General features: G+C 38.5%; 1 protein-coding gene across 1 annotated transcript in view; it reads left to right on the top strand.

The window, feature by feature from the left end:
• Nucleotides 1–26,910, top strand: part of EXOC4 (exocyst complex component 4) — a 635,543-nt gene that overhangs the window by 27,773 nt on the left and 580,860 nt on the right. Inside the window, exons 3-4 of the mRNA XM_019750984.3 lie at nt 3,016–3,210; nt 19,538–19,722. Coding sequence (XP_019606543.1) covers nt 3,016–3,210; nt 19,538–19,722 — 380 coding nt within the window. The remainder of the gene's footprint in view (nt 1–3,015; nt 3,211–19,537; nt 19,723–26,910) is intronic.

Raw genomic sequence — 26,910 nt, 5'->3', positions numbered from 1 at the left:
GGTTTCAGGTGTACAATTCTGTATTACATCATCTGCATTGTGTGTTCATCACCCAGAGTTGGTTCTCCTTCCATCACCATATATTTGACCCCCTTTACCCTCATCTACAACCCCCTCCCCCCTTGCCCTCTGGTAACCGCTAAACTATTGTCTGTGTCTATGAGTATTTGTGAAAACCGATGTCTTTTGTTCTGGGTAATTTTCTTTTATTATTTTATTGGTATTTATCCACTTCATGTTTTTGTTTTTTCTTCTCCTGAAACTCCTTTTTGGCAAGTATTGAATCTCTTGTATCAATCCCCTCATTTTCTTTTATCTTCTTGTTACCAATGTCTTATTGTTTTATGTTTTATTCTTTAGATATTCATTGAATGGTATCTTCTAGTCTTTGTATTGGATTTTTAAAAAATCATATTTTTAATTTTGAAGAGTTGTTTGTCATTGAATTTTTTTTTGATGCATCCTGTTCTTATTTCTTTGGACTATCTTTTCTTATTTTATTTTAGATTTTTTTTTTTTTAATTGGGGAACGGGAACAGGGCTTTATTGGGGAACAGTGTGTACTTCCGGGCCTTTTTTCCAAGTCAAGTTGTTGTCCTTTCAATCTTAGTTGTGGAGGGTGCAGCTCAGCTCCAGGTCCAGTTGCCATTTTCTAGTTGCAGGGGGCACAGCCCACCATCCCTTGCGGGACTCGAGGAGTTGAACTGGCAACCTTGTGGTTGAGAGCCCACTGGCCCATGTGGGAATCGAACCGGCAGCCTTCGGAGTTAGGAGCATTGGAGCTCTAACCACCTGAGCCACCGGGCCGGCCCCTATCTTTTCTTATTTTTGTCTAAGGATATTATAATTTTTATTTTAAAACTGTTTCCTGCATTGTTGGGTCCTCCCTCCCCTCCAGTAGTTTTTTCTTTCTGTTTGTTTTGCTCCTATTTTTCTACATTGTAGGCTTTCCTTGGCTGTCTGTGATCCTTGGCTCACGATTTGTATGTAAGAGGGAGGTACTACAAAACTGATGGGAAGCTCAGAGCATGTTATGGGGCTTGTCTAGTGATGCTTGGACAGGGACCCAGCAGTTACCTTGGTGAAACCTCAGATGTCACTATCTTGGTCACTTTTGCCAGGGGGAAAGCCATAAGTTTCCTGTGTTGGAATTAAAAGTCAAGCTGAGTGTTACTGGAGCCAACCCTGGAAGGAGAGTGGTGGCCTGGAGGGGACTGAGCATCTTCCTGTTCCAGAAGCACACTTGGAATTCTCCCTCCTGTTTCCTACCCAGTGCCTCGTACCCTCCCCTCAGCCGTATCTGGCCTTTTCCTGGTCCAGATCCTTTCTGATTCAGTTTCTTCAGATCCTAAACCTCCTATTTAGCCATTACTGGGGGGAGGGAATTACCTGTCAAAATACTCCTTATAGAAAGTTTTAATCCCTTAGGATTCTTCACACCTCCTTTTCAGTGTTAGCAAACCCCACTCCAGGCTAAGATTTTTCAGGGTCCTCAGCTCTGCTCATTTAGTGCCCACTGTCCATCATTGTGCCACCTTCTAAAGTTTTGTTGCCATTTTTTATTTGCTATTCTCTCTCTTTTCTTGGTGTTTTGTGTTTAAAAACCATTCTTTTGCTATCACTTTGTTGGGATTTCAGGAAGGAGTACAGATAATTGGGACCATCTTCAACAGATTTTCAGAGGAGTCTCTGACATCCCCCCCCCCCCCCCAGCAACTGACAATAAATCCATTAAGCCCCATCAGGGCTCTTCTTACGTTGCAAAATATCATAAAAGTATTATCCTAAAGTTGTAGGAATAGATGAGATGCTTTCTCAAGAAACTTTCTAATCTTAGTGTTCTGTCTTTATATTTTCCACCTTGGAAAAATGTTGAAATTTAGCTTCAGAATCACCAGAAATAAAGCGTCAGTATGTGTGCCACCACACCAAATCTTGTAGAAGATGACAGATTTTCAGTTATCAGGAACGTTGTAGACTCTCTAGGGTGATGGAAATGACCTATACATTGATAGTTTGGCTCTTACAGGTGTATGGATTTGCTAAAGCTCATCAGATGGTATGCTGGAGATGTGTTCATGCATAAGCCCCCAAAACCCCCAAAATAAGACTTTAAACAAATAATAAATTTTAATTCAAATAAAAATACATGTGAGGAATGTCAAAAGTATATGACAGTAGTCTGTGAATTGTAAAAGGTCATTTTTCACAGTTTATTTTCTTTTGATCTTTTTATTTTTCCATGTTGTCAAAATTAAATTAGGGTGAGAAATGAAGATGTCCTCATCATGTACATTGTGACTGCCCCTCCCTGCTCCCCCTCCTCCTCCTGTTTTGTTAAGTTGTGACTGTGCTTGTCACTGAACTGTGCAGATGTATGAGAATGCTTGCGATTGTCTTATTTAATATCTAAAAAATCAGAATACACGAGAAAAAAATCCTTGGTGTGTTCTAATTCCTTTTATTTTGAGATTCTTTCTGAATGTGTCGACTTTTTTCTGGAAATTGACCTTAGGTTCCTTTTAGTCAGTTGAGATGAACGCCCAGTTCCCTGGTTATGAAGTTCGTCTGACGTTCTTGATGTAGAAGGACGGACCAAGTGATCTATCAGCTGACTAGGAAATACTCAAGAAAGAATGGGGAAGAAACAGTAGCGTGGACTCTCATGTCAGTCATTCCCCTTTTAGATATAGTAACACCAGTGTGGTACTGCCTGTTTTCAGAGTGCTTTATATCCAAAGTAATTTTTTCTAGTCTCACTCAAGGGTTTGTTAGTGTAGTTTTCTCATTTCACAGGAGAGCAAATATAGACACAGAGACATGGAGATGTACCCAAGTGAGTCAGTGTCAGAACCAGGATTAGAATTTGCAAAGCAGACCAACCAAGAGGAATAAACGGGAGCGGGAACGAGGACCTGTTACTTACGGAAGTACCGATGAAGAACACTGACCAGATCATGGGTGTAGGCCGGCAACACTTGGGACTCATCCAAGACTCAATCTGTTTTGTTGTAGGTCAAAGAGAACCTGCTTTCCTGCAAGATGCTGTTGCATTGCAAACGGGATGAGCTTCGGAAACTGTGGATCGAAGGAATTGAACATAAGCATGTCCTGAACCTATTGGATGAAATTGAGAATATCAAGCAGGTGCCCCAAAAGTTGGAACAGTGCATGTCCAACAAGCACTACCTCAGTGCCACCGACATGCTGGTAAGAGACACGCGTGCGCGCACGGCCGTTTCTGCTGAGGTAGCAAAACATTCCTCTTGTTCTCTCTGAATTCTGTAATTCACATTGCACGTGACAGACTGCCCTCTTGGGGTTCATGAGCCCTTGCAGGTGAAGCCTGGCTGGTTCTCTTCCTAATTCCAGTGTTTGAAATGGCAGACAATTATTATTTATGTGTTGTCTGCCTTCGGAGCAATGGCAGGAAGTATCATGATAAGAAATCAGTATTTAATCACATTGCAATAGTCATGAGAGGTGTTTTAGCTTCAGAGGAAGACAGTTAACAAGTCCCGTTTTAAAGAATGAAATCTGCATGCACGAGAACTTTAGGACATGTATACACTTGATATTCTGCAAATTCTTTGAAAGTAGTTTTACATCGGGACCATGTTTTTTTGTTTGTTTGTTTTGTTTCTTTTACGTTGACAAGAAAGAAAATAACTTGGGGAGAACAATTCTGGAAGTAACTTGGTCAAGCAAGAGTACTGCCCAGCCTAGCCTGTAGCATCTATCTTAGTCCATTCTACTACTTTTTGAATTAGAAATGAAAATTCAGAGAAGGTTGCAACCGGTAGTGCGTGTGGCCGAGCATCAAGAAGATGGATAAAATATACACATCTCGCTCTCTTATAACCCTAACTTTCCCAGGGCCCGGCGCCCTCAGAGGGCTGCTCTATCTCCTTCCCCACTTCACTTGAACACCCCACTTCCATCTCACTCAGAGTTGTCTGAGGACTACAGAAGCTCTCAGTAGCAGATGGGCTGTATTGGGATTTTCTTCTTCATGATAGGTCAAAGTCCTTTATCTTTGTTTTACCATATTAGATGGCTATAACACTCGAAAAAACACTGAGAGGAATTGGGAGAAACAGGTTAAATCCTCTCAGTGGTTCTAATGCATTTCGACTTTCAAGAAGAATTTTGCTGTAAGTCCTTAATAAGAAGCTTGTAAGGAAGTTTGGTAACCTAGAAGTGAGCTGTGCCATGATATTCTATCATATATCAAAACCTGGTCATGTGATGAGAGTGAGGAGTCAGTTTCCACAGCAGGAGGAGGTTAATAATGATCTCCTCTTGGGAATTGGCTACTTTCAATATCTTGTTCATAGTGACATCTTCCTGAATAATGACCATAGGGCATCTACAGAAAAAACAGTCACCTTTCAGCTTTACTCTTGGTTTGTGCCTTAGGAATGCATACATGTGCTCAATTATCAAGATTCGGTGATCAGAGTAGATAAGCTTATACATAGTTAGCCTATAGCCATCTGAATCACGATTTTTTGTAATGGGCCTGCTTTTAAATAAGTGCCATATGTTAAAAATGGGTTGTTAGAATTTATTTCTGTGTTCGTTGTGTTCCTTTTAGGATTTTTGTTTTATGGTCTTAGTACTTAAGGGCTAGTTTGTTTACTTAAGAGCTAATCGCTAAGGAATACTGTCCTTGTTTTGACCCATTTTTTTAAGGGTCTCATTAAATAGTTCTTTAAATTCCTGATTGCAAGTTACAGAAGTCTAACCATAGCTAGCTTAGGTAAAATTGCTTTACTCATGTAACCAACCTGCTGAAAGGACAGGCGTATATATGGAATGCCACTGGTATGTTCTTTGGCCTGTTTTCTTCATTGTTCTCCCATGGATGTTTCTTTCACATGTGGGCAGGAGAAAAAGCGGTGGAGGCTGTAGCCTTCATTTCTTCAGCTTTGCAGAGGAAAATAATCATTTTTTCTAACTCAGAAATACAGGTGTAGGATCTAGATTGGGCCAGCTTGGGTACTGTGATGGTCAGTTCTAACTAAAACTCTGTGGTTGGGGGGTGTGGGGAGCCTAGGGAGTGGGGTAGGAAGGAAGACCAGTCACTTTCAGACAAGGGTGAGTATATGAGATACACTTTTCAGCAGTTACTTTTTTTCTACTTGTAGTTCTTTATATATTCTGTATACTAATCCTGTGTCTGTTAGATGGATTGTAAATCTGTTCTCTCAGTTGGTGATATATCTTTTTACTTGGTTTATGAAGTCTTTTGTTATAAAGAAGTTTTAAAATTTAACACATAAAATTTCTCCCTTTTCCTTTGTTATGTGATTTTTTATTTTAAGAATTTTTTTTTTCTATTCCAGTGTCATGAGGATATATATTGTCGTCTTTAATCAATTTAGAATCTATTTTCTTATATAGTATGAACGGGAGATCTAATTTTATTTTTTCTATAAGTAGCCACTTGGCTCAGACCACTTACTGAATCCACTTCCTACTGATTGAATGCCCTCTTGGTCACATACCACCTTGTCACATATGCGTGGGTCTGTTTCTCAGCTCTTTATTTTGTTCAGTTCATCTCATCTGTATCTGCACCAAAACCATGCTGTTCTAATTACTATAATATTATAATATATCTTGATAGCAGGTGAAGACATTCCCTCACCTTGCTATTCAGAATTGTCTGTGCTATTCTTGGCCCTTTACTCTTCCATATGAATATTAGTATCAGCTTGTAAAGTTCCACAAAAAATGTGATGGGATTTTGATTACATTTAAGAGACTTTCATTTTTGTAATATCAAATCTTGCAGTGAACAGGGTATGTCTCTCATTTATTGAAGTCTTCATTTATGTGCTTTACCATAATGCTTAGTAATGCATTTCTTAGAGATACTGTATGACATATATTTTGTTTTATTTCTGAGTATCATATTTTTTGTTTTTTAAAAATAATGGGTTTATTAATTATAATATCTAGTTATTTGTTGCTGATATATAGGGATGCAATAGATTTTTCTTTTTTAATTTATCATATATTTCCCTGAAACTAATCCCAATCTTGTCCGCCTGGAAAATTATGATTTATTGTTTAAGACTTGGTTCAAATTTCATCAAGTCTCTGAATGTCCCAGGTAATTAGGTACTTTAAAAAAAAAAAATCTGTGTATTTGTGTACTAAATGTGAATAGATGCTTTTTTTGGTTTCCATAAGCTGCGTGTGTTTTATTGTAACATTGCTATAGTTCGTATGGTAGGTCATTGATGGCAGGGGCTTTATCTTCCCTATTTTTGTCTGTCCTGTACTTAGCATAGTGTCCTTCATATAGTCACAGTTCATAGATCATTAGCCATGTGGGTAACTGTGTGAAAGATTTTCATACGACTAAACAGAAAAGGCGATTTCTCTTTAGGAGCTCTGGTTTGAATTTTTTCCTCCTTTTTTTCTTTTTCTTTGTTTGTTTTTGTTTTTAATGGCAAGCTTCTCTAGTTTCTAATCTTTCCTTTTTGCAATATTTAAATGAACAACAAAAATAGTAATCATAATAATATGTATTGAGCATCGCTGGGTGCTGGTACCATTTTAAGTATGGTACCTTTATTAACACATTTAATTCTCTCAACAACCCTGTGAGAAATAGGTTTCTGATATCATCCCCATTTTTCCAGATGAGGTAGTTGCTTTGCGTGATTTGGGGAGTTAGCATATCCTAATATACAATGAAGATTTAATGGAGGTAGGATGTAAGGTGTGCTTAAAAGGTCGGAAATAGTCTTCAGTTTGGCCTTTTGTCTATAAGAGTGAATAGTACCGTCTATAATTGCTCTTTCATTGGACTTCATATGAAAAAATAATCACATTTCCTTTCCCCATGGTTATGTGCTTTTAGAAGTGAAATCTGCTTAAGGCATCTGCAGGGTCCAAATGGAAACCTTTGCTGAAAGACATCAGAGGAAAGTGAAGACAAAATAATCCAGTCTTTCAAAACCTTCTGATTTCCTTGGATTCATTTAACAGAAGATTTTGCATTTTTATTTTCAGGCAGATGCCCAGTAATTTAATCCCTACTCAGGTTAATAAATCCAGAGTAAATAAATCAGTGGTGACCCATGGCTCTTGTCAGCTCCTGCAATTCCTGCTTCACCATTAGCCTGGTCTGATAGCATTAGCCTTGGCTCCTAGATGGAATAGTTATTTCTCCTTTTGATACAATAACCTGATTATTGCATAAAATAATTAAATTGTCATGACAGGGAATGTCTACAAATAGGCATGGCCTTTTGTTTCCTTCTTCAAGGTAAACAGTTGCGGTTAACTTACAAAAAGCTCAACGTGATCCAACAAGGCGCCTGTATCCGTCACGTTGGAATCAGAGACTTGATTTATATTGTAGCCTGTAGCTTCGTGATAGGTACGGTTTAAATGAGACCTTTGCAGTCATTGTGCTGGGTTGATGCACGCACATTAATGACATAATTTCTGGTTGCTGCATCGCATTTCTGCAGTCTGTCCTTTGTATTCCACTCACATTAATTGAAGTAATTTTGCCAGTGAAGCGTGTTTCAAACCTCTGCATTTAAATTGAAATTTTAATTCCCTTATTGTCTTGAAAAGACGGCTGAAGATGCCTTGTTACAGGTTTCATTATCACTCAAAACACTCCAGCTGCTGGTTTTAATGTACAATGACTGATTAATTCTGGGAAGAATTATTAATATAAGAATGGCAGCTTCTTCCCAGTGGCATGAGCTCACCAGGAAGGTATTTCATGATAGTTAACATTTTTATGAACTTTCTTCTTTTTTTTTTTTTAAGGAAAATTTGTGTGGAAGTCTGCATCAAACTAAAATTGCACAGATGAGCTTTGAAAACCACTTACACAAGTTCTGATTTATCAACCCATAGAAGTCAATTCATAATTGCATTCAATCAGTGGGAACCAAGCCAGTGCGAGGAGTTTTGAGGCACTTTAGCTGACAGTCGCAAGGCTTGTGACTAAAATAATTTTTTCGTTTCTAAGTCTTCCTGAGATTGGAGAGATTTTGAATGTCTCTTAATCATATTGTCTTTTTTTTTATACACCTTTTAAAAACGAATCCATAGCTGCTGTATAGTCAGATAAAGATTATTATGACAATCATAATAATAACTTATATTTATGTAGCTGCCTCTTCCCAGAGGATCCCAGAGTGCTTTGCTGAGAGAACGGTGTGGAGGAATCACTTACACTGAGAACGTGGCCACATCTGGGATAAAGAGAGGAAGGCAGCCATTTCGTTGCGTAGTTTTCTAAGTCCCTATGATTAAAAAAAAAAGGGATGTTTGTAATATTTTCAAACATTCAAGGTTGTGAATGTTTGCATGGGTCTTACTGTGGGTCAGATGGACCTGTGCTTATGTCCAGCTTTGATTTGACTAGCTCGATGACTTGGGACTAATTATTTAATTTGCCTTTGCTGACAGTTGGCGTTGAAATAATATATACCCCCAAAGGTGGTGGAAGGGATTAAGTGATAATTAAGCTATATGTGTGAAGTGGTCACAGTATACACACTAAGTGCTTAGAAGTGTTATTTATAATCAATTGATTGTTTTTACTGATACTGTAAGAAAGGATGTGGTGATGGCTCCCATGTTATAATCTCAAAAAATGTTCTGAGGCGGACTTGTTTTGAGCTGATAAAAGAGTTGACGTAGGGCTCGCAAGTTAAGCATTTTTAATTCCTTGGACAGACAGAATGCAAGACTATTCTCCATTGTATTCAAAAGAATTACTGCAGGCAGAGAGAGGATTTTTCTCTGAAAACAAGCCTCATCTGGATGATTGAGACCTCAAAGTTCTAGAAGGCTGTTTTGGGTATTTGGCATGGTCAAATTTCAGATTCAGTGATCAGTGATCTCTTTACCCTCCATCAAGTACATGGCCATAGGGTACCCACTGGCTGTCTAACTGGGAGCAGTGTGATTTGTTGGTAAACTGTCCAAGATCAGTTTGTTGTCAAATTACTCCTAATTAAATGTATTATTCTGCTGAATGTGGCAATTAGATCTAAGCCAGTTCACTGTTGGAGGATGCTCATCAAAACTGTTGGTTTTAGTGTCAGAGCACTTGATGTTAAACTATTCTGTGAGTGCTTAGATAATGGCCCAATGAGGTTGTGTCTCTTGGTGCCAGGAAAACTGTGTCGTTAGGAAACAGACAATTTTTGTCTCAGACGGTGGATAGGGAAGGGGTGCTCACGCAGCCACCATCAAATGATGAATGCACAAGTAAGACAAAAAGGGGCCAAAACATATCCCTTTCATCTGGCCTGAAAGTTTCTGAGATCTCACTATTTTTTTCTCATTCTGACTCTGGAAATGGGATGGAAGTGAAAAACGCTATGACTCTCAGGAGCTGGAACATTCTTGTGAACTTAACTGTGCTTATCCTGAAAGTGGTTCAGTGACTCTGCAACAATGTTTCAGTATTCCATATTGATTTGTCTACAACATGATAAAAAAAAATGTATCAGCGATCAATAATGAAATAGCGGCCATTAACGCCCATCTGTTCCTAGTGTAGAACGTTCCATGGAGAGCCCGATGCCGCCTTCTGTGCTAATACTTAATCAGGAGAGAATCGGGCACATGTTTTGATAGACAAGTGGCTGTGATGACGCCATTGTTGATCACTTGTGTTGTTGGTGTACATGTGTCTGTGAAGGTGGTCTTAACCTTGAAGGAGCTCACATACCGGCAGGGGAGACAGAAGATGAACATAAACGCTGTCTCTCATATGGTGATGAAACAAAGGGGCCCAGGAGTCCTGGGGTGGGATAGTATGGTTTGCTATTTAGATGGGTGGTCAGCTGTAGCTGCCTCTCACAGCAATTGGGGACCCCTTTGTCACCTCAAACACCTACATCTTCTTTTCAAAAAAGATTTAAGAAAAGCTGAAAATAAAGGTATGAGCCAAGTAATCTTTGTTTTTGTGTCCAAAATTGAGTAGGCTTAGTAGTCAGCTTTATTTTTCTTCTAGAGAGTAAAAACACAGGGCTTTGTAGCCACTATGTATCTTGCTGCTCAATGCCCTTTTTATTTAGATTTGTTTTTGGAGGCCTGGGTTTCGAAAAGCCACACTGTTTGATAGGCAGCGGGTTATCATATGAGCTTTCTTTCCCTTTGCGTTTGCGTCTTGATCTGCTCCTCAGTGGCTCCTTTTATTTCAAAGCTAATAGAAATTCTGTTTTGTTGCACTAAACTTCGTAGGGTTCAGCAATTCTCAATTGGCTCCCTTGGCTGTGGGGCAGTGATTCTCAGACTGCGCACTAGGGAATCCTTCAGGCATTCTAAAGCCCAGGTCACACCCTAGACTGATTACATTGAAGTTTCTGGGGGTGGGTCACCAGCTTCAGCAGTGGTTGACATTCTCCAGGTAATTCCAATGCATAGACAGATTTGGAGCCATTGATGTAGGGTACAGCCCGTGCTATGCAGTAAAGCAAAACTAATTGCCCTTGACTTCCACACCAGCTCTCAGTCGTTAGAAACCAAGTATTTGCAGACGAGACACATCCCATTGCTGTGTTCACATGCGTGTACATCCCATTGCATGTACAAATGTTGCTTTGTTGCCTTCCTCTATTGCAGTTTCTGGATAGAGCTGCTGAGTGTTGGACTTTTATTCTGATTTCACAGCATGAGTATTGGGTCACTCTGAATTCTGTGTGACGTTTAAAGTAACTGCTCTCAGGTTGGGGCTGACTTGGGACTCTTCAGAGCTGTCTGTCATCTTGGTGCTGAGTCCTGCGTCTTTCCTGTGGGTTCTTATTTGATTTATTGCCTGGATTTTGTGGATTGAAATTGGAGCAAAAATGTATTTATTGACAGGTGGTGGCTAGGTATAGTGCAAACAAGAGGTATTTAAAAGCCAGACGGTCTTAATTCCAGCCCTAATCGAACCATCCACCGGTTCTGTGAGTTTAGGCAAATAAATCTTATTCCCTCCCTGTGTTTGAGTGTCCTTCGGAGTGGACATACAAATTCTTACTCTGTGGATGTTATGGAATGGTTGTGAGACTAAAAATGAGATTTTGTCCAGGTAAAGTGCCTTGTCAAACTATCAGGCGATATGCAAATTTAAAACGGTGTGGGTGGCGTTGTCATTGTCATATCACGGAGCGCGCGAGGTGAAAAGAAAAGGCAGTCGTCTGGGCCGTTTTTGCATGGAGTAGCATTTCTCTCCTAGTGCTTCCATCACTGATGCATACATGTTGCTTTAATCAGATTATCACTGTGTGTGTGTGTGTGTGTTCGTGCGCGCGCACACACACTTCAGTCTGTAGGAGGAATGATCTAAGTCAGTAATAATATTCATGTCTTTTGCTGACACCCTCTGTCATATTCTGGCTTCAGCCTCACAATGGACTTGCTTGAGCAGGGTTTTGACTGCTCAGTCTGTGGCCAGGTGAGGATTCTAGATATGTGTGAATTGCTCTGGATGACAATGCGTGTTGTTCATGGGAGGCCTCTCTGTCAACTTGATGATGGCCTGAGCTTTTGCTTGGCTTGACCAGATAGGAGGAGCTTGTAAAAGAAGTAGGTTTTCTAGGAGATTCATCCCAGTACTAATTACTTGTGGTTGCCTAGATCTTAAAAAAAAAGAAGGCCATATCGCTCTCACGTTCTTTTGTGGGATTTTAATAGCTCATGTTACGAAAGAGCTGTATATAAGTACTGAGCGTTTCTGATGGATTTGGGGCTCTTGCAGTGTGGGTGAATTGTCTTGATTTAAGTGTGAGTCTGAAGTGATTCTCAGACGCGTCCTTTGCCAACTCTTTAAGAGGAGAGTTGTTCTGTAACTTTTTCTTGTCCCAGAATAACAAGATGACACATGTAAGTGACTTTGGGACACTTGTTAAATGAGAATATCTTTCCTAGTGGTTTCTTGTATTCTGGAGTAGAAACCTAGGTTTTTAAAGCTCTCTATGGAGCACTGATGGGAACTGAGAATTGAAGGGAGCTTTTTCCATAAGCAATTGTGAGTCTTCTCTTTCTCATAAGGTGTTGGGTCTAATTTAATTTAATCAGGAAAGTAATTGTGGACAGGTCTATTTTAAGTCCATTTAGAACAAAAATGGTTCTTAGTTTGATGTTATGCATCAGAAGCCCTAAATATATACATAACTTTGGACCTGGAATTCTGCTTCTCGAATGTTGTATTAAGGAAAGAATTAAGGCTTTTAATTGTCATGTGTTCAACAATACGTATACAAGATAACTATTACAGTAAGATTTAAGGAAGTAAAAATAATTAGCAATTACTTAAGTATAGAGAATTGGTTTTGGTCATTTGTGGAATAATGTCATAGACTAGTACCGTGTTTCTCCGAAAATAAGACCTAGCCGGACAATCAGCTCTAATGTGTCTTTTGGAGCAAAAAGCATATTATATTATATTATACCCGGTCTTATAGTAAAATAAAACTGAGTATTATATTGTATTATAGTGTATTGTATTATATTATATTATATTATATTATATTATATTATATTATATTATACTATACTATACCTGGTCTTTAGTAAAATAAGACTGGGTCTTATATTAATTTTCTCCAAAAGACGCATTAGAGCTGCTGGTCCAGCTAGGTCTTCTTTTTGGGGAAACACGGTATGAAAATACTAAAAATCATATATTTAGTGATGGCAGATGTTCCCAACATATTGCCAAGTGAAAAAAGCGTATTTAAAAATAACAGTATTTTTGTAAAAATTTTGAGTGGCAAATGATTTGAAGAAGTTTAAAATATTTTATCTGATGATTGAGAATATGGATCATCTTTTTCCTTTGTGTTTTCAAGTTTTCTAGACTGAGCATATATTACTTTGATAATTTGGAACAAAAATAAAGGTTAAGGAGAAAAAGTGCACTTCTGGGCCTTCCCTTTTTTTTTCACCTGTAAAATTGGGGCAGGACTCCAGTCATGACTACCTTTAAAGTTCTCTCACAATAGAAAATTCTGTTATTTCTCAGATACTGTCATTCTGTGGGGCTTGGGCTGATGGAATATCTTAGAAGATCTGGCTTCCCCTCTCTGCTTTACAAGAGGAAAAAAGATTTTTGCTTTAATAGAATATGGGAATTATTTGTGGTAGAATGTGTCCTGATGTTTAAGAAAAAAAATGAAACAAAATGAAAACAAAAATAAAGGGGGAACTCCAAAGAAAGCTTAAGAATAACTTAATAAAACAGTACGCTTTTAGAACGAGTCTGGGTTTCACAGCAGGAATAGGATATCTCTCAGGAAGCTAGAAGTCACATTTTTGATCTCTTTTGAGTTTTGTTTTCTAAGATAGATTTGGAGATATACTTTGAAGATGAAATTCACAAGTAAAAGGCCTTTTCTTTGACAGGGCTTTATCTTCTAGCTCTCTCCCCTTCACTCACTTATCAATAACTTCATCTCATTTGCTTTATCCTGAAAATTCCATTATCTCCCAGGCAGTCTATTGCATTAAGCCGTTAGTACCTAATATCGCCTCATTTACATTGACACGTGCTTGACCTCAACCCTTCTCCTCTCTTTGTTAATGCACCGACAAGCACTGATATCTCTCCCGAGCATTATCATTTGGCTGTTAGCTCAACTAGTAACAACCCTTCATTTGAGCTGATGAAGCTTTATTAAATAAAAACACGCAATAACCCTGGCAGTAATGAAGGGAGAATGGAGGTAGACAGCATCCTGTTTTTCATGGGGAGCGCATGCTGAGTCTGCATTGTAGGTATCGGGTTTCCTGAGGGAGAAGGGGTCCCCGAACGGGTCGGATCAATATTATGTTAGCATGCTGATTTTCAGAAGGGCCATTTTTGATCACTTGATTTGATCACTGTTGATTAGCTACAGGCTGGGGGGGGAGGGGGGAAAGGGGGGAGAGTTCTTGCTCCAGGCACTTGGCCTTGTCTGCTGCGGCTTTCTTGGGAAGTCTGTCTTAAATACCCAACTGTCAATAGCCCTGAGGCCTTCAGTCATTCCCGGAGCTGAGCCTGCTGGAGCCTAAAATGGCTTCCTCTTCTGGGTTCCCAGCGTTGTTTCTTTGTTGTTTGTGGACAAAGATTTTTGGTGTTCTTATTTAGTTACACCGTCTTAAAAGTTTGTTTTCCTCGTGTCCTATATACCCGGGGTACCAAAAAAATGCATACACATAACTTGTATTCATCTTTTGTTATCGGTTTACATTGGATGTTACAGTTTTAGTACAGTTTTTTCCTTTCTTAAAATGTGTATACATTTTTTTTGGCACCTTCTGTGTGTGTGTGTGTGTTTGTATGTGTGTATTCACAAAAACACGTATGTATATGTGTGCATATAGTGATATATATATAATGTCATATATATGTGTCATATATACGCACACATGTGTGTATATACAGGTGTGTGTGTGTGTGAGTGTGTGTAAGGAGACGGTATCAATTCTCTGGAATAGTCTAATTTCATATCTCTTAACTGCTTCTGTAAGTTGGGCCTAGGCAACATTTTCAGAATGTTTATGTCCTCTTACTAGAAAAACGGTTCCTTAAAGGAGACAAACTGACCTATTGAGAAGTGATAAAACATTGTGGAATTATCAGAGTCCTGAAGGAAATGTTTGTTTTGGAGTTCACAATGGCAAACATTTGCTTTCTTAGGGAATATTGTTGCCAAAATAAGCATTTTCATTAGCTAGCAGATGGCTAATTTATCAGGTTGGTTTTTGTTGTTGTTGTTTATACTTAAGAGTCTTCTGTTTTTGGCTTGAATCTTCTATTTAGAAACAGTTACTAATGTCATTTACCTTTGTGTAGCTCACCTTCCCCAACTAAAAAATAAAAAAGACCAGCAGTTTCCTTCCTAGCATTTTCTTCAATGAAGCAGTTGTTGAGAATGGCCAACTTTGGTGGTTCTCCAGAACGTTTTCATTTATTTATATTAAAGCCCCAAACTAGATATTTTTACCTATTAGCTTAAGTAAGACTGGCAGAAGACAAACACTTAACTATGAAATAATAATTTCCTAATTTAAACTAAAATGAAATTGAGAAATAAAAATTTGGGGAAGAAAATTTATGGGTACTATCATTCCTAATTACAAAGATTTATTTTGTTGTAGACTTATGTCTCATCTCGAGGTAAAATTTTTTGAAATACCAGGCGATTCTTAATTGTGTACATGTTAACAGTACCTTTGACCTATTTTTTGAGTTATGGCAATATTTTTTTGGAATTTCTGTTTTCTTAATGGGTAGGTTTCTAATAGCAAAACATGCTGTCCTGTTCAATATCATGTGTTAGCATGTTTTGTAAATGTATGCTTCTTTTCATAATCCTAAATGGAATAGTTGTTTTCAACAACAAAACAGATTTCTGTTGTCTACATGAGCAGTTTCCAACTGTGTTGAGTAGAACACCAATATTCTGTTAGATAATAATTGGTGTTTGATGAAAAAATTCCCTACTATTTGTATCTTTTTCCCCCAAAAAATTATTTTTGAAAATATGTGTCAAAAAGATTCCATATACGTTTAGGTGGCTCATTATGTAGTAATCTGCCACAAGAAATAGTGTGGTGTATCTGAGAACTCTAGGAGGTGAAAGAAGAGATCATCTGGGGCAAGAATGAATTATATTTTATTTGTGAGTTGATGTATAGAGAGCATTTACCAACAAACTGTTAACTGTATGTTGTCTATTTGATCTTTCATCTGCTACGTCTTGCCCTATAATTCTAATACATATTTGTGACATTATTCAGTGTTGTGCGTCACATCTATGAACCCAGTTTTGATAATTTCTCATAGCCACTCACCTGTGAGACCATTTTGTTGCTGTCTACTTGGATCCAACTGCATCGTTGAACAGAAGTTGATGTTTCATCAGTGTGTTCTTTTAAGTGCTGTGTAGTCATTAAGTTCAGAAGACAGTGAAATAATTTATAAAACAACCATTTCTCATACATTAAAAAAGTCTCTTTAGTTGTATTTTTATTACTGGTTATGCTCATTTCTAAATGTAGATGGATTTCTCTACTAGTGAAGCCTTAATGGTTAGTGAGTGCCTGGAAACCAGACCCCACAGTACAACAGAATTGACCATCAGTGATGGTTGCGGGGTTGACCGCTGCCTCACCAAGTTTGTCATTATGTATAAACTTTACGGTACAGGCTACTTAAAACCAGCAAAGATAAATGCCAGGTTTCTAAATTGATGTTCCAGAGATCAAAGCTTGTACTGACAACTAGTTTCTTCAAATTGGTTTGAGTACCACTTAGTAAGGTTAGATTAGGGAAAGACAGTGACCTTGTCTAGCTTCTATAATTACAGCTTTGTACATACTTTTAATAAGTGAAGGCCAGAAGATAAAGCACTGTATTTTCGTACAGAAGTAAGAGACTGTTCTTTAGTCTCTGTTGTCTTTGTGGTAAGGTTTTCAAATCTTTGAAATTCTAAGACTACTCTTGATTGTGTGTGTGTGTGTGTGTGTGCGTGTGTGTGTGTGTGTGTTTATGTTTATGTATGCGTGTTAATTGTACTTGTATTTTGGGTCACAAGAACATACTCTGAAAGTTTGTCATCTACATGCTTGTAATGGGTCTATGAAGGAAATAACGCTTTATTGAAAATGTTGAAACCACCTTCTGAGACTTCTTTATCCACAGAATAAATAGGTTCTCTTAAAAACAATTTCAGCGAGCACTCAGTCTCTGCCAGGTACCGTGCTAAGTGCTTTACCTATATTAAATATATAGTTAAGTGGCTTTGAAACTTGACATTGCCATATAATTTTGTTTTTGGAACATGAGCTGCTTGGGTTAAAAATATTCATGCAAATTCCTACAAACAAACCAAGTGTGGCTGTGCTGTGGGTGGTTTTTCAGCTTAAACATCTCAGCTGGATTTAATTACCTTAAGGGATAGGGCTACATGATGGGCCAGTGGTTTACCAAATTATTTTTCATTTTCTAGATCTCGATGTCACTAAAGGTTAATGCATCCTCTTTTCTCTGCTAGCGACCCAAGTTAAAATCCATTTTAGAGCATAAGTGTAAATGAATTTGTTGTTGTTGTTCCTCCTTGGGGACACTTTGGTCATTTCGTGAGGCTGCCTTTCCATTTGGAATAGCTGGCAGCTTGCACAAGGCCCAGGGGCGCTTGGAGCAGGGGCAGCGTGAAAATGAACAGGCAGGCTTCAGAGGGCAGAGCGGGCCCAGCACTTGTCACTCTCTCAATCCTCGATTCTTTCTTGGTTAACTCAAGGAAACTTATTTGCTCCTGACATTTGATTATAGCCCATCACAGAACAAGTGATGTGTTTGTGAGGAAGCCATTGCATTTTCCTCCCCATCTCAGGCCAGGTTGCATTTGGCAGCTGCCAAGCTTTTCATGTTCGCTGTCCACTAGCTCCTCAGTGACTGTATGTTGATACAGATCTGTGACCAACACTTATCACCAGTATGTTTCACGGCTTTCATTATCTGTTGGTTTTGTATAAATGCTTTATTTTTTAGAAGCATGTTTATATACATAATTACATTGAAGAATTATTAGTTATTGCCTCTATATGTACATATTAGAAATATTTAGAAGTATAACCTAAGCAGGTAATAGTCATAGCACGTGAATCCTTTAAGGGAGCTTGGTGGTGTTCTTTTCCCTCTGCGTTCAGCTTGCCGTCATGTCTTCTCTGTTGTTGTGATTTTGGCATTCCTGATGTTTCTCTACCCATCCCCCCTTTTCTCCCAAGGAATAGTACCTGGAATAGACTCTTCACTTTAAGTTTTTTTTTTTTAAGTGTACGAGATCTTTATGCTTAAAGACATGATTTTATATAGAGGGTGACAAAAAAATGTATACATATTTTAAGAAAGGAAAAAACTATTAAAATTGTAATACCCAATATATACCGATAACAAAAGATGAATACAAGTCACATTTGATGTCTGCAATTGCAAGACGTGCTCAAAGTGGTACCATCAGTGTGATTTTAATAATTTTTTTCTTTCTTAAAATGTGTATACATTTTTTTGGCCCCCTCTGTATACATGCATAAATGGGGTCATAGCGTACATGCTGGGTTTTTTTCCTTTACAGTTATCACTTTGGTTTTAAAATGAGTTGCTCCAGGTTCCTCGAGTTCCTCATTTTCTCCATTTGTTGGGGGCATTCCGACACCATTTGTATTCATCCAATCCATTTTGTCTTAAAATCTCCCAAATTGCACTTTATACCAGGAGTATCTCCTTCTCTATCGTTTATTTTCTAGTCGCTGTTCAATTCCCACTTCTTTTGTCCAGCTGGATTAGGCCAAGGGGAGATGATGACTGTTTTTGTCCACTTGTAGCATTTATGGAAAAGTTCTGTCGGCCTCTGTGTGTGTGTATATACATGAGAAAGAGTGAGACAGAGACCGACTGTATGTAGACACACACGTAGGCTGAGGCTAACCAAGCTCTGATTTCTGATCATCATGAGAAGTAAGTACTAACGTGTAGTGTGCTTTTATTTAGCTTTAGTCTTAAAAGGCTAACTCTGAAAGCTGATTTAAACCATTACTACATAGAGTTCTTGTGAGACTATGAATGATACAATCATTTAATTGGGGAGGTCATTTTACTTGTGTCCATTGAGAGGCAAGGTGTGTGGGAATAAACTTGTATGTTAGGCTTTGTTTTGGTACTTTAGCTGCCTCCTGTTTGTCTTCATTAAGATTGTTTTCTTCCGCATTATCTTAGATGGTAAACCCTTCAAAGGCAGAAGGAGGCCTATCCACAGTCCCCCCTTATTCGCAGGGCATGTGTTTCAAGATCCCCAATGGATGCCTAAAACTGCAGATAGTACCGAACCCGATATGTGCTATGTTTCTGCCTGTAGATACATGCCTGTTATAAAGTTTAACTTATAAATTAGGCAGTTTCATGGATAGAAGATTTGTTCTTACCGTAGATTTTAGCAATCTCACCATATGATTTCTTTTCCTATTTAGGTCGAGAACTTTTACCTTTCCACTTAAAGAAAGCACTTTACAGCTTCTGTTTGACATATCCAAATGGCCAACATCACTACTCTTGCACTTTGGGGACATTAAGTAAAATAAGGGTCACTTGAACACAAGCATTGCGGTACAATGACAGGGGATCTGATAACAGAGACGGCTACAAAGTGACTAATAGGCAGGAAGCATATACAGCGTGGAGACATTGGACAAGGGATGATTCACATCCTGGGTGGGATGGAGCTGGACGGTGTGAGATTTCATCACACTACTCAGGACAACATACAGTTTAAAACTTTTGAATTGTTTATTTGTGAGATTTTTTCATTTAATATCTTTGGTTGACTGCAGGTAACTGAAACTGCCGTATACAAAACCTTGGGTAAGGGGGACTGCTATACTCTACAAAGTGTGACGTATGCTTGTAACATCTTCATAAACTCTCTTTTGACTGTGTCTTTTAAAAAATAGTTTCATCTTTATAATACTGCTAGATTATTTAGTTGTACCTAATTGTATTTTTCCCCCGTCTTAGGTGTCAGCAGTTGAATCTTTGGAGGGCCCCTTGCTCCAGGTGGAAGGACTGAGTGACCTCAGGCTGGAGCTTCACAGCAAGAAGATGAACCTCCACTTGGTTCTCATAGATGAATTGCACCGGCACCTGTACATCAAATCGACGAGCCGCATTGTGCAGCGTAACAAGGAAAAAGGGAGAATGAGGTTGGTGAAAGAGGCCCTTTGCTACAGTGTGTTGTGGCATTGTAGAATTTTAAGGGCTGTTACTTGTTTCCCAGAATATTGTTGTAGGTTATTTTACTTCTCTTTTTAACATACTGCCTTTGAAATTATAAGATGGTTTTTATAACAGCAAGTGCTGAGCATATTCTGAGAGGCTGACATTCAAAGTTTGTTCATTCCACATATATTGCACATTTATTATGGTCCTCTTACGTAAAGATACATAAGAAACATTTACTGTGGGCCTTTCATATACTGGATCAGAGATCCTCTGGTGTGCCTCAGAAGGAAGAGAAAAACTCCTTAAATTGGATAGTGAAGTCAACCTAATTAAGACATACATGGGTATGAATTGCAGTTATAAGATTCTTTGTTGCTTAGGGCTCTGTTCATCTTTAGACAATCTTCTTCCTGGAATAGTTCAGGAGAGGTTCAGCGAGAACACTTTCCTTTTATCCCTGGGCTGATTGTAGCATAGCCCTATATTTAAGGGCCTGGGTGGACTCCAGAAATTCATTAGGTTAGCCTAGACCTGGTAGGAAATAAGACCAGATTTTCAGGCAGTTAAGATAGTAGAACATGGGTGTTATTGGTATGTATCAGAGAGCTCCTTTAAAATAACGTATGATCTTTGCAGAGGGCAGTTTAGCACTATGGACCGAAATACACATCTTCATACTTTTTCATCCAGCTATGGGCAAGGAGAACAATGGGAGCAGTACATGCCGGAATAAAGTCTTTAAAGCCCTATCCTGTTCAAACAAAAATTGCTACCTTTGTGAGTGATGCTTCAGTTTCGTCAGAGGCCCTGACAGCGAAAGAGGAGTTTCTATCTCTTTTCTGCAACTGGGCACTAGAGAAACTCCTGCCAGACATACAAATTGAGCTACAGGTTATGTACCTGAGACTTAACTGCAACAGTGGATCTCAATAGAATAACTGTCAGTACTTTAACGGAGAATAAAGTGGTAGGTGGACACAATGCTGAGGAAATTCCTTCTACAGTGTCTGGTGGTAAATAACAGGTCTGAATAGATTTCCTCCCATTTTGATTAAAAAAACAAAAACCGAAAAACAAAAACACCACCACTCTGGGTCCTGTGAAAATACTCTATTGCATAAGGGAAAACGAGCATTACCTTGGGGTTTGAGAGGAGAGCATTTATTTGAGAAAAATTTTATAAAGCAAAACAGGAAAAATTTAGGAGGCTTAAATATAGGTTTCTCAAAAGATGCAAGATGGTGTAGTAGATTAGATTATCATTCGAAATTATTTTTCCTCCTCCCTCCACTTTAGTGGGAGAAGTATATTTCCTGCTCTTTGATTTTGGGGCTCTTATTTTGCCGATCATTAGCGCGTGACACCGTAGGGGCTTGAAATGTGCTTGTGCCCGTGAGCATGCCCTCTTGTGCCTCTGCCATTGCCACGACGGCATTGGTCGCAGGAGTTGGATGAGAGAGAGACATGTGGAATCGATCCAAGATCAGCTGAGCTGCCCAGCCTGTATCAGCCAGCCACCAATATATGTGCTTGTTGTTGGTGAACGTTACTGGGATTTTGTGGTTGTGTGCAACCAGTACGTAGCTTTTATGAAACCTTACTGGGGAACAATCAGAATGGAATTGGGAGAGATACAGAGGGAACTAAATAGAACATTAATGAAATATAAGGAAAACCAAAATAAAGTAGGGAAATTAAGTCTCTGTGTAAAGCATTGGTGAGAAGAATTGAATCAGTGATACGGAGGGAACACTTTGCTGCTCATGAAGAGGAACAAGACAGGATGATGAAAGAAAGATAATAGATTTGAAAGATGGAGAAAAGAGAGCAATCCAATGATTTTAGGTGTGCTACAAAATGACACTAAAATGATAGTGTAATGGGCTGAATTGTGCCCCCCCAAAATCGTATATTGTAGTCCAAACTCCCAGTGCCACGGACTGGCTACATTTGGAGATAAGATCTTTCAAGAGGTAAATAAGTTAAAATGAGGTCATTAGGATGGGCCCTAATTCAGTACGACTGGTGTCAATATAAGAAGAGGAAATTTGGACACAGACTTACACAGAGCGAAGACCATGTGAAGACACAGTGATAAGATGGCCATCTACAAGCCAGAGGAAACCAGCGTTGCCAACATCTGGATCTTAGATTTCCAGCCTTCAGAACTGTGAGAAAATAAATTTCTGTTGTTTAAGCCATGCAGATTGTGGTATTTTATTATGGCAGCCCTAGCAAATGAATACAGTGAGAAACAGAAGCAATAATTATAGTGTAAAAAGGAAACCTACCCAAATAGAAACAAAAAAAGACCTTGGTTTGCAAATCAATTGAATTCAGTTAATGGGAAAAGTTACTCTTAGATATGATCGGAAAACTTTTATGCTTTTCAAAAACAAATTCTGTAAGCACCAGGAAGAAAATTTATCTGCTATGGCAGAGGTAGTTATTTGTCCATTTAACATGTCTTCTCCTCTTCTTCATTTTTAATGACAACCTTATTCTGCTCCTGGTGGCCATATACCCAGTTCCAAGGCTAAATTTTCCATCCTCCTCTATAGCTACATGCGATGAGTGAGATTTCTGCTTGCAAGCTGCTGAATCGAGTCTCATTGGAAAATCTTTAAAGATGCCAACTAAGTTGGTACACCCACTCTTTTATCCTTCACTTGCCTTCCTTTACTTCCTGTGTAGGACATAGATTGGTGCCATCAGTCCATCTCGGGCACCTGGGGACCTTGAGGATGGAAGCCATGTCTCAATCTCTTTAATGACATGGAGCCTCCATTATAGCCCTGAATAGGTTACATCTTTTATACGACAGGAAGGAAAACCTGTATTTTCCTCAGGTCACTGCTATTTGGGTCTTCTGTTTTATATAGTTAGACCTAGTCCTGATACACAGAAAGGAGCAAAAATCAGGCTCACCAGGATTTGCGGAACACGGAATGTCAGAAGACAGCAGAGCAAAGTGCACTAAATATTGAATGGGGAAGAGGTAGGCCCGGAGATTTCTATACCCAGCCAAGTGGACACTGACGTGCACAGGCAGCAGAGAGACATTCTCAGATATAAATTAGCTACAAAGAATAAATCACTAGTGTGCCTTTTGTGAGAAGACTATTCAGAGATGAACTCTGAGATATAAACCAAATTCTGCAACTTGAGAACAATAAAGTTGTAGCTAGTTTATAACTACTGTGAGGACCACACACCATTAAATATGCAAATTTACATATAAATAACTGACAAATCTATTTTTACAAGATCAAAAATATTAGCTGAAAAGTATTCTTTGAAAAAGAAGGCCTCTGGTCAAAGACTATAATAATGAACGGGATTTATATCCCCACATTAAGGTCATAGAGACTGGGACATTTGGATAGGCAGGAGATAGAAAGGAATGCCCTATTCTTGCTTAAAGATGAGTCAGAAGTTGTTTTATTTTGGATTTTAATAATTAGGGAAATTATGTTTAATTCATTTAATTTTGTGTATATTAACCTAGATATGTGTGTTTAAAGATTTCTGTATTGAAAAGTCACCAGAGAAGACAGAGCAATTAAAACACATTCCCTTCTACCAAGGCCGATGGATTAGCCAGGGTTCTTGATTGCAAATAGCAGAAGTCAGTCCCGGTGACTGAAACAAGGGAAGGGATTTAGTGGAAAGTTACCAGGTCGGTCACAGAATCTAAGGGAAGGAAGTCTATAGAATGAGGCTTGAAAGCCCAGAAGGGACCGAGGGCGATGAAGAAGCCATTGGCACACATCACAGACACATCCCAGGAAGGGTCTGTCTGGATGCGTTGCTGCTCGGCTGGCATCATGCCTACGAGTGCTGGATTTTTGACTCTCAGGGTACAGGATCTCTAAATGTCCCTTAATCTTTCCTTTGTCTTCTCAAGATTCAAAGTCATGGGTGGAATCATCCCGTTGGTTGAGCCGGGAACATGCCTGGCCTCCTTCAGCTTTTATGCTTTGACCCAGACAATGGAGAGTATCTCCGAATACAGATTGTCCCCATTGTTGGTATACAAAATAAATACACAGACACCCAAGAGCAAGTTTCTACTGCAGCAAAAAACAAAAGTCACATGAAGGCACGGACATATAAAGAAGAACAAGTATGTTTGAACTAGAAGTTGAAAAGAATTGAAATGATAACTATGTATCCTTTCTACATAGGTATAAATATATGTGTATAAAAATTCCTGAAAGGGTAATGCTGAAACACTGATAAGAGGAATTACTTCTGGGAAATGGAAATGGGGGATGGGGAATAGGAAAGAAGGACTTGCTCCGAACCCTCTGCCCTGTGAATGTATTCCTCATGACCGTGTATTATTACTGGAATAACAGTACAGTTATAGATGATGCTTTTGAAGATGATTTTTCATGAAGTGGCAAAATGTTTACTGTTGAAGGGAAATGCTAGGATTTAAAATTCTATACAGGATGAGCCAAAAAATGTTGAAAGAAGAACATGTGCACATTTGTATGTGTATGTGTGTGTGTAGCGGGCAGGGATGGATGGACAGACAGAGACTCCTTTCTGTTAAATATTTTGGAAGGCATTACACCAAAATTACGTTAATAGATTATTCTCGGTATTTTCAAGCAGGAACCCTTAATACATTTTATAAGCAGATACAATCAATAAAAAGTTATTTTAATAATAGTAAATCCTTTTATTTATCGCATGCATCCTGGGTTAATATGTGATGGACCTTGCTTTCTTGGACCCTAGTTCATGGGGGAGGAAATTTTGAACCCGTGGATTTTGGTGTCCATATTGGGCTCTGGGTGTGTAAAGGTGCCCTTGACTTCATTGTACGATTAGCTGCTTAACTTGTCTTTCAAATTTTTTTCTTTTAACATATGTCGTTTTCTTTTTGTTAGCTTTCAATTTTTTTCTCTCTTTTTCCCTCTTTGCTTAGATTTTAGCTTCACTTTATTTTGTGTTGTATGTCTTCAGTCTGGGTCTATCATTTGAGACCATAATTGTTGGTGACTTTTATACACTCTGAATCATTCATTATTCTTTCTGTATGTTCCAGCAGATCTTAGAACTATAGAAAATTACTATGCCAGCCTTTCCTGTTTCATTATTCAGTTAAAGTTTCATACTAGGGGCGTATTATGTTTGACAGATATTTCTTAGCTCAGTTTGATTTAACAAACTTTTACGAGCACTTGCTCTTTGACAGGTACTGTGCCAGCTGTTGGGGTTAGAGGGGTGAATATATTAGTTACTAGATTTACAACTAAAAGTTCAACTCACTCTGTCAAGTTTTAGTCTGACAATAAAATCAGACAAATGAGCTGCCTCTGTAAATTTTGGATGTGGTTGGACATATTTATTACTGAGTGAAGGAACAAAAATAAATTCTAATTAAAAAGCAAATGTTTAAGAAGCGTTTAGTACTTTTAACTCTTCTTCTTAAAAGTACTCAGTCTTTTCCTGGCTGGAAATGCTGAATTGAAACACATTTGGAAGTAGCTCCTTACTAGCTGGATAGATGGTTAATGGATGGAAAGCCTTTGGGGTTGTGGTGGTAATACATATGGTGCCGTTGTTTGGGGTGTTGTTTCCTTTGCTTCATACTGTTCCTGTCCACTACCATGTGCTTATTTAGTAGCAAACCCCGTTCAATCACACTATACAGTGAGTAGTTGCGGAGGGTGGTCTTATACTAGGAAGGATGTTATGTCCATTAGTTGTCGTCCCCTCAGCTATGAATGATTCTGAATGGATTTAAAGTAAAAATTTGGAATCATGTATTTAAAAGGAAAAATAACTCCTATCAGTATTTCTTTCAAAATAAAGCAGTTCAGATCATTCATATTAATTAGAAACTTGAAAAGAATAATCTAATTTTGATTTGACGGTTCACTTTTCAAAAATGCTTCCCCGAGAGATTCAAAGCCCTTTGAAGGTACTAATTAATTAATACTTTCTGAACTTTATCTCTGATGCATGGTGAAAACAGGCTTTTGTTTTTCTCTTTTCTGAAGTGGAAACTGAGGTACAGACTAGTTAAATGCGATATTCTATTATATAATAGCACCTGCCTTTCTGTCGAGCTTCTTGTCTGTGGTAATGGAATGAGTGGGTGGGTGTGCCCCCTTTCTCTTGAACTCTGGAGATTAAATCCTTCCATAAAAGAACAAGAGAAAAAACTAAAAGTCATTTCCAGAATGACTGGCCTTTGGGTTAGTGTTCACAAAGTAGAAAATTGAAGCCCAAGGGAAAATTTTAGAGGGATGAATCTATGAAAATAGTTTTGCAGTAAATTGACTTTCTCAAAGTTTATTGATGGAATTGGGAGGCCCTTCTGGCCCTGATAATAAAGTCAGCAGCTTATGTTTTTCAAAGTGAAAGTGGCAAGCCATTTATCACCCTATATTTAATGGAAATGTATTTTTAGATTAAAACAGAGAAATAATTACAGGTTTTAATGTAAAGTAAATCATGTGCACACCTGTGTATATAGAAATGTGTATTATACTCACATATACATATCACCGCGGACACAAATATGTGCTCACTGTACCGTTTCATTTATAGGCTTGGCAGGCAGTATTCCAACTACATACCTGCATTTTCCTGCTAATCACTCCCTTCATTTACCAATGCTTTGAAAGTAACTCCTCTACTTGTGTTATGGAAATATTTATAAAACGTATTATACATTTTTCCTATCATTTGAAATTGAACTTTTTGTTACGACTTGGTCGCAGCACCGTAAACATGAATGATTCTCCTCTGCTCCTTGTGCACACGTGTGTGAGCCCAGGGGCTCGAGAGTGTGTAGAGCTGGGTGTCCAATTGCGAGTCAGGGGCAGGTAAAAGCGAATGAGAGCCTAGAGAAGAAAAATGAGCAGACTGTAGTAGTCGTTATGGAAAAGATTAATGTGTGATCCAATGGACCTGCGTGTTGATCTGAAAAAACTCTATGTAGAAAAACTATTGTGATGAGCCAGTACATGTGAAAGCTGCTGCGTTTTCTTAAGAGAGTTGAAGCAAATAGGAAGGTATAGCTTTATATGGGAGGAAAAGAGTTACTGGAACCAAGTCAGTTCAGCCCTTGGTAAACGTGGTTTCTGTTACTTTCATATCTCATACTTCACTCAAGGGTTCACATAAGTCTGCAGGTGGTTGTGACG

Source organism: Rhinolophus sinicus, chromosome 8, assembly GCF_057876585.1.
Source record: "Rhinolophus sinicus isolate RSI-liver-muscle chromosome 8, RSI-T2T, whole genome shotgun sequence".
NCBI classification, from domain to species: domain Eukaryota; kingdom Metazoa; phylum Chordata; class Mammalia; order Chiroptera; family Rhinolophidae; genus Rhinolophus; species Rhinolophus sinicus.
The sequence above is the reverse complement of the archived record's forward strand: the minus strand, read 5'-3'. Positions and strand labels throughout refer to the sequence as shown.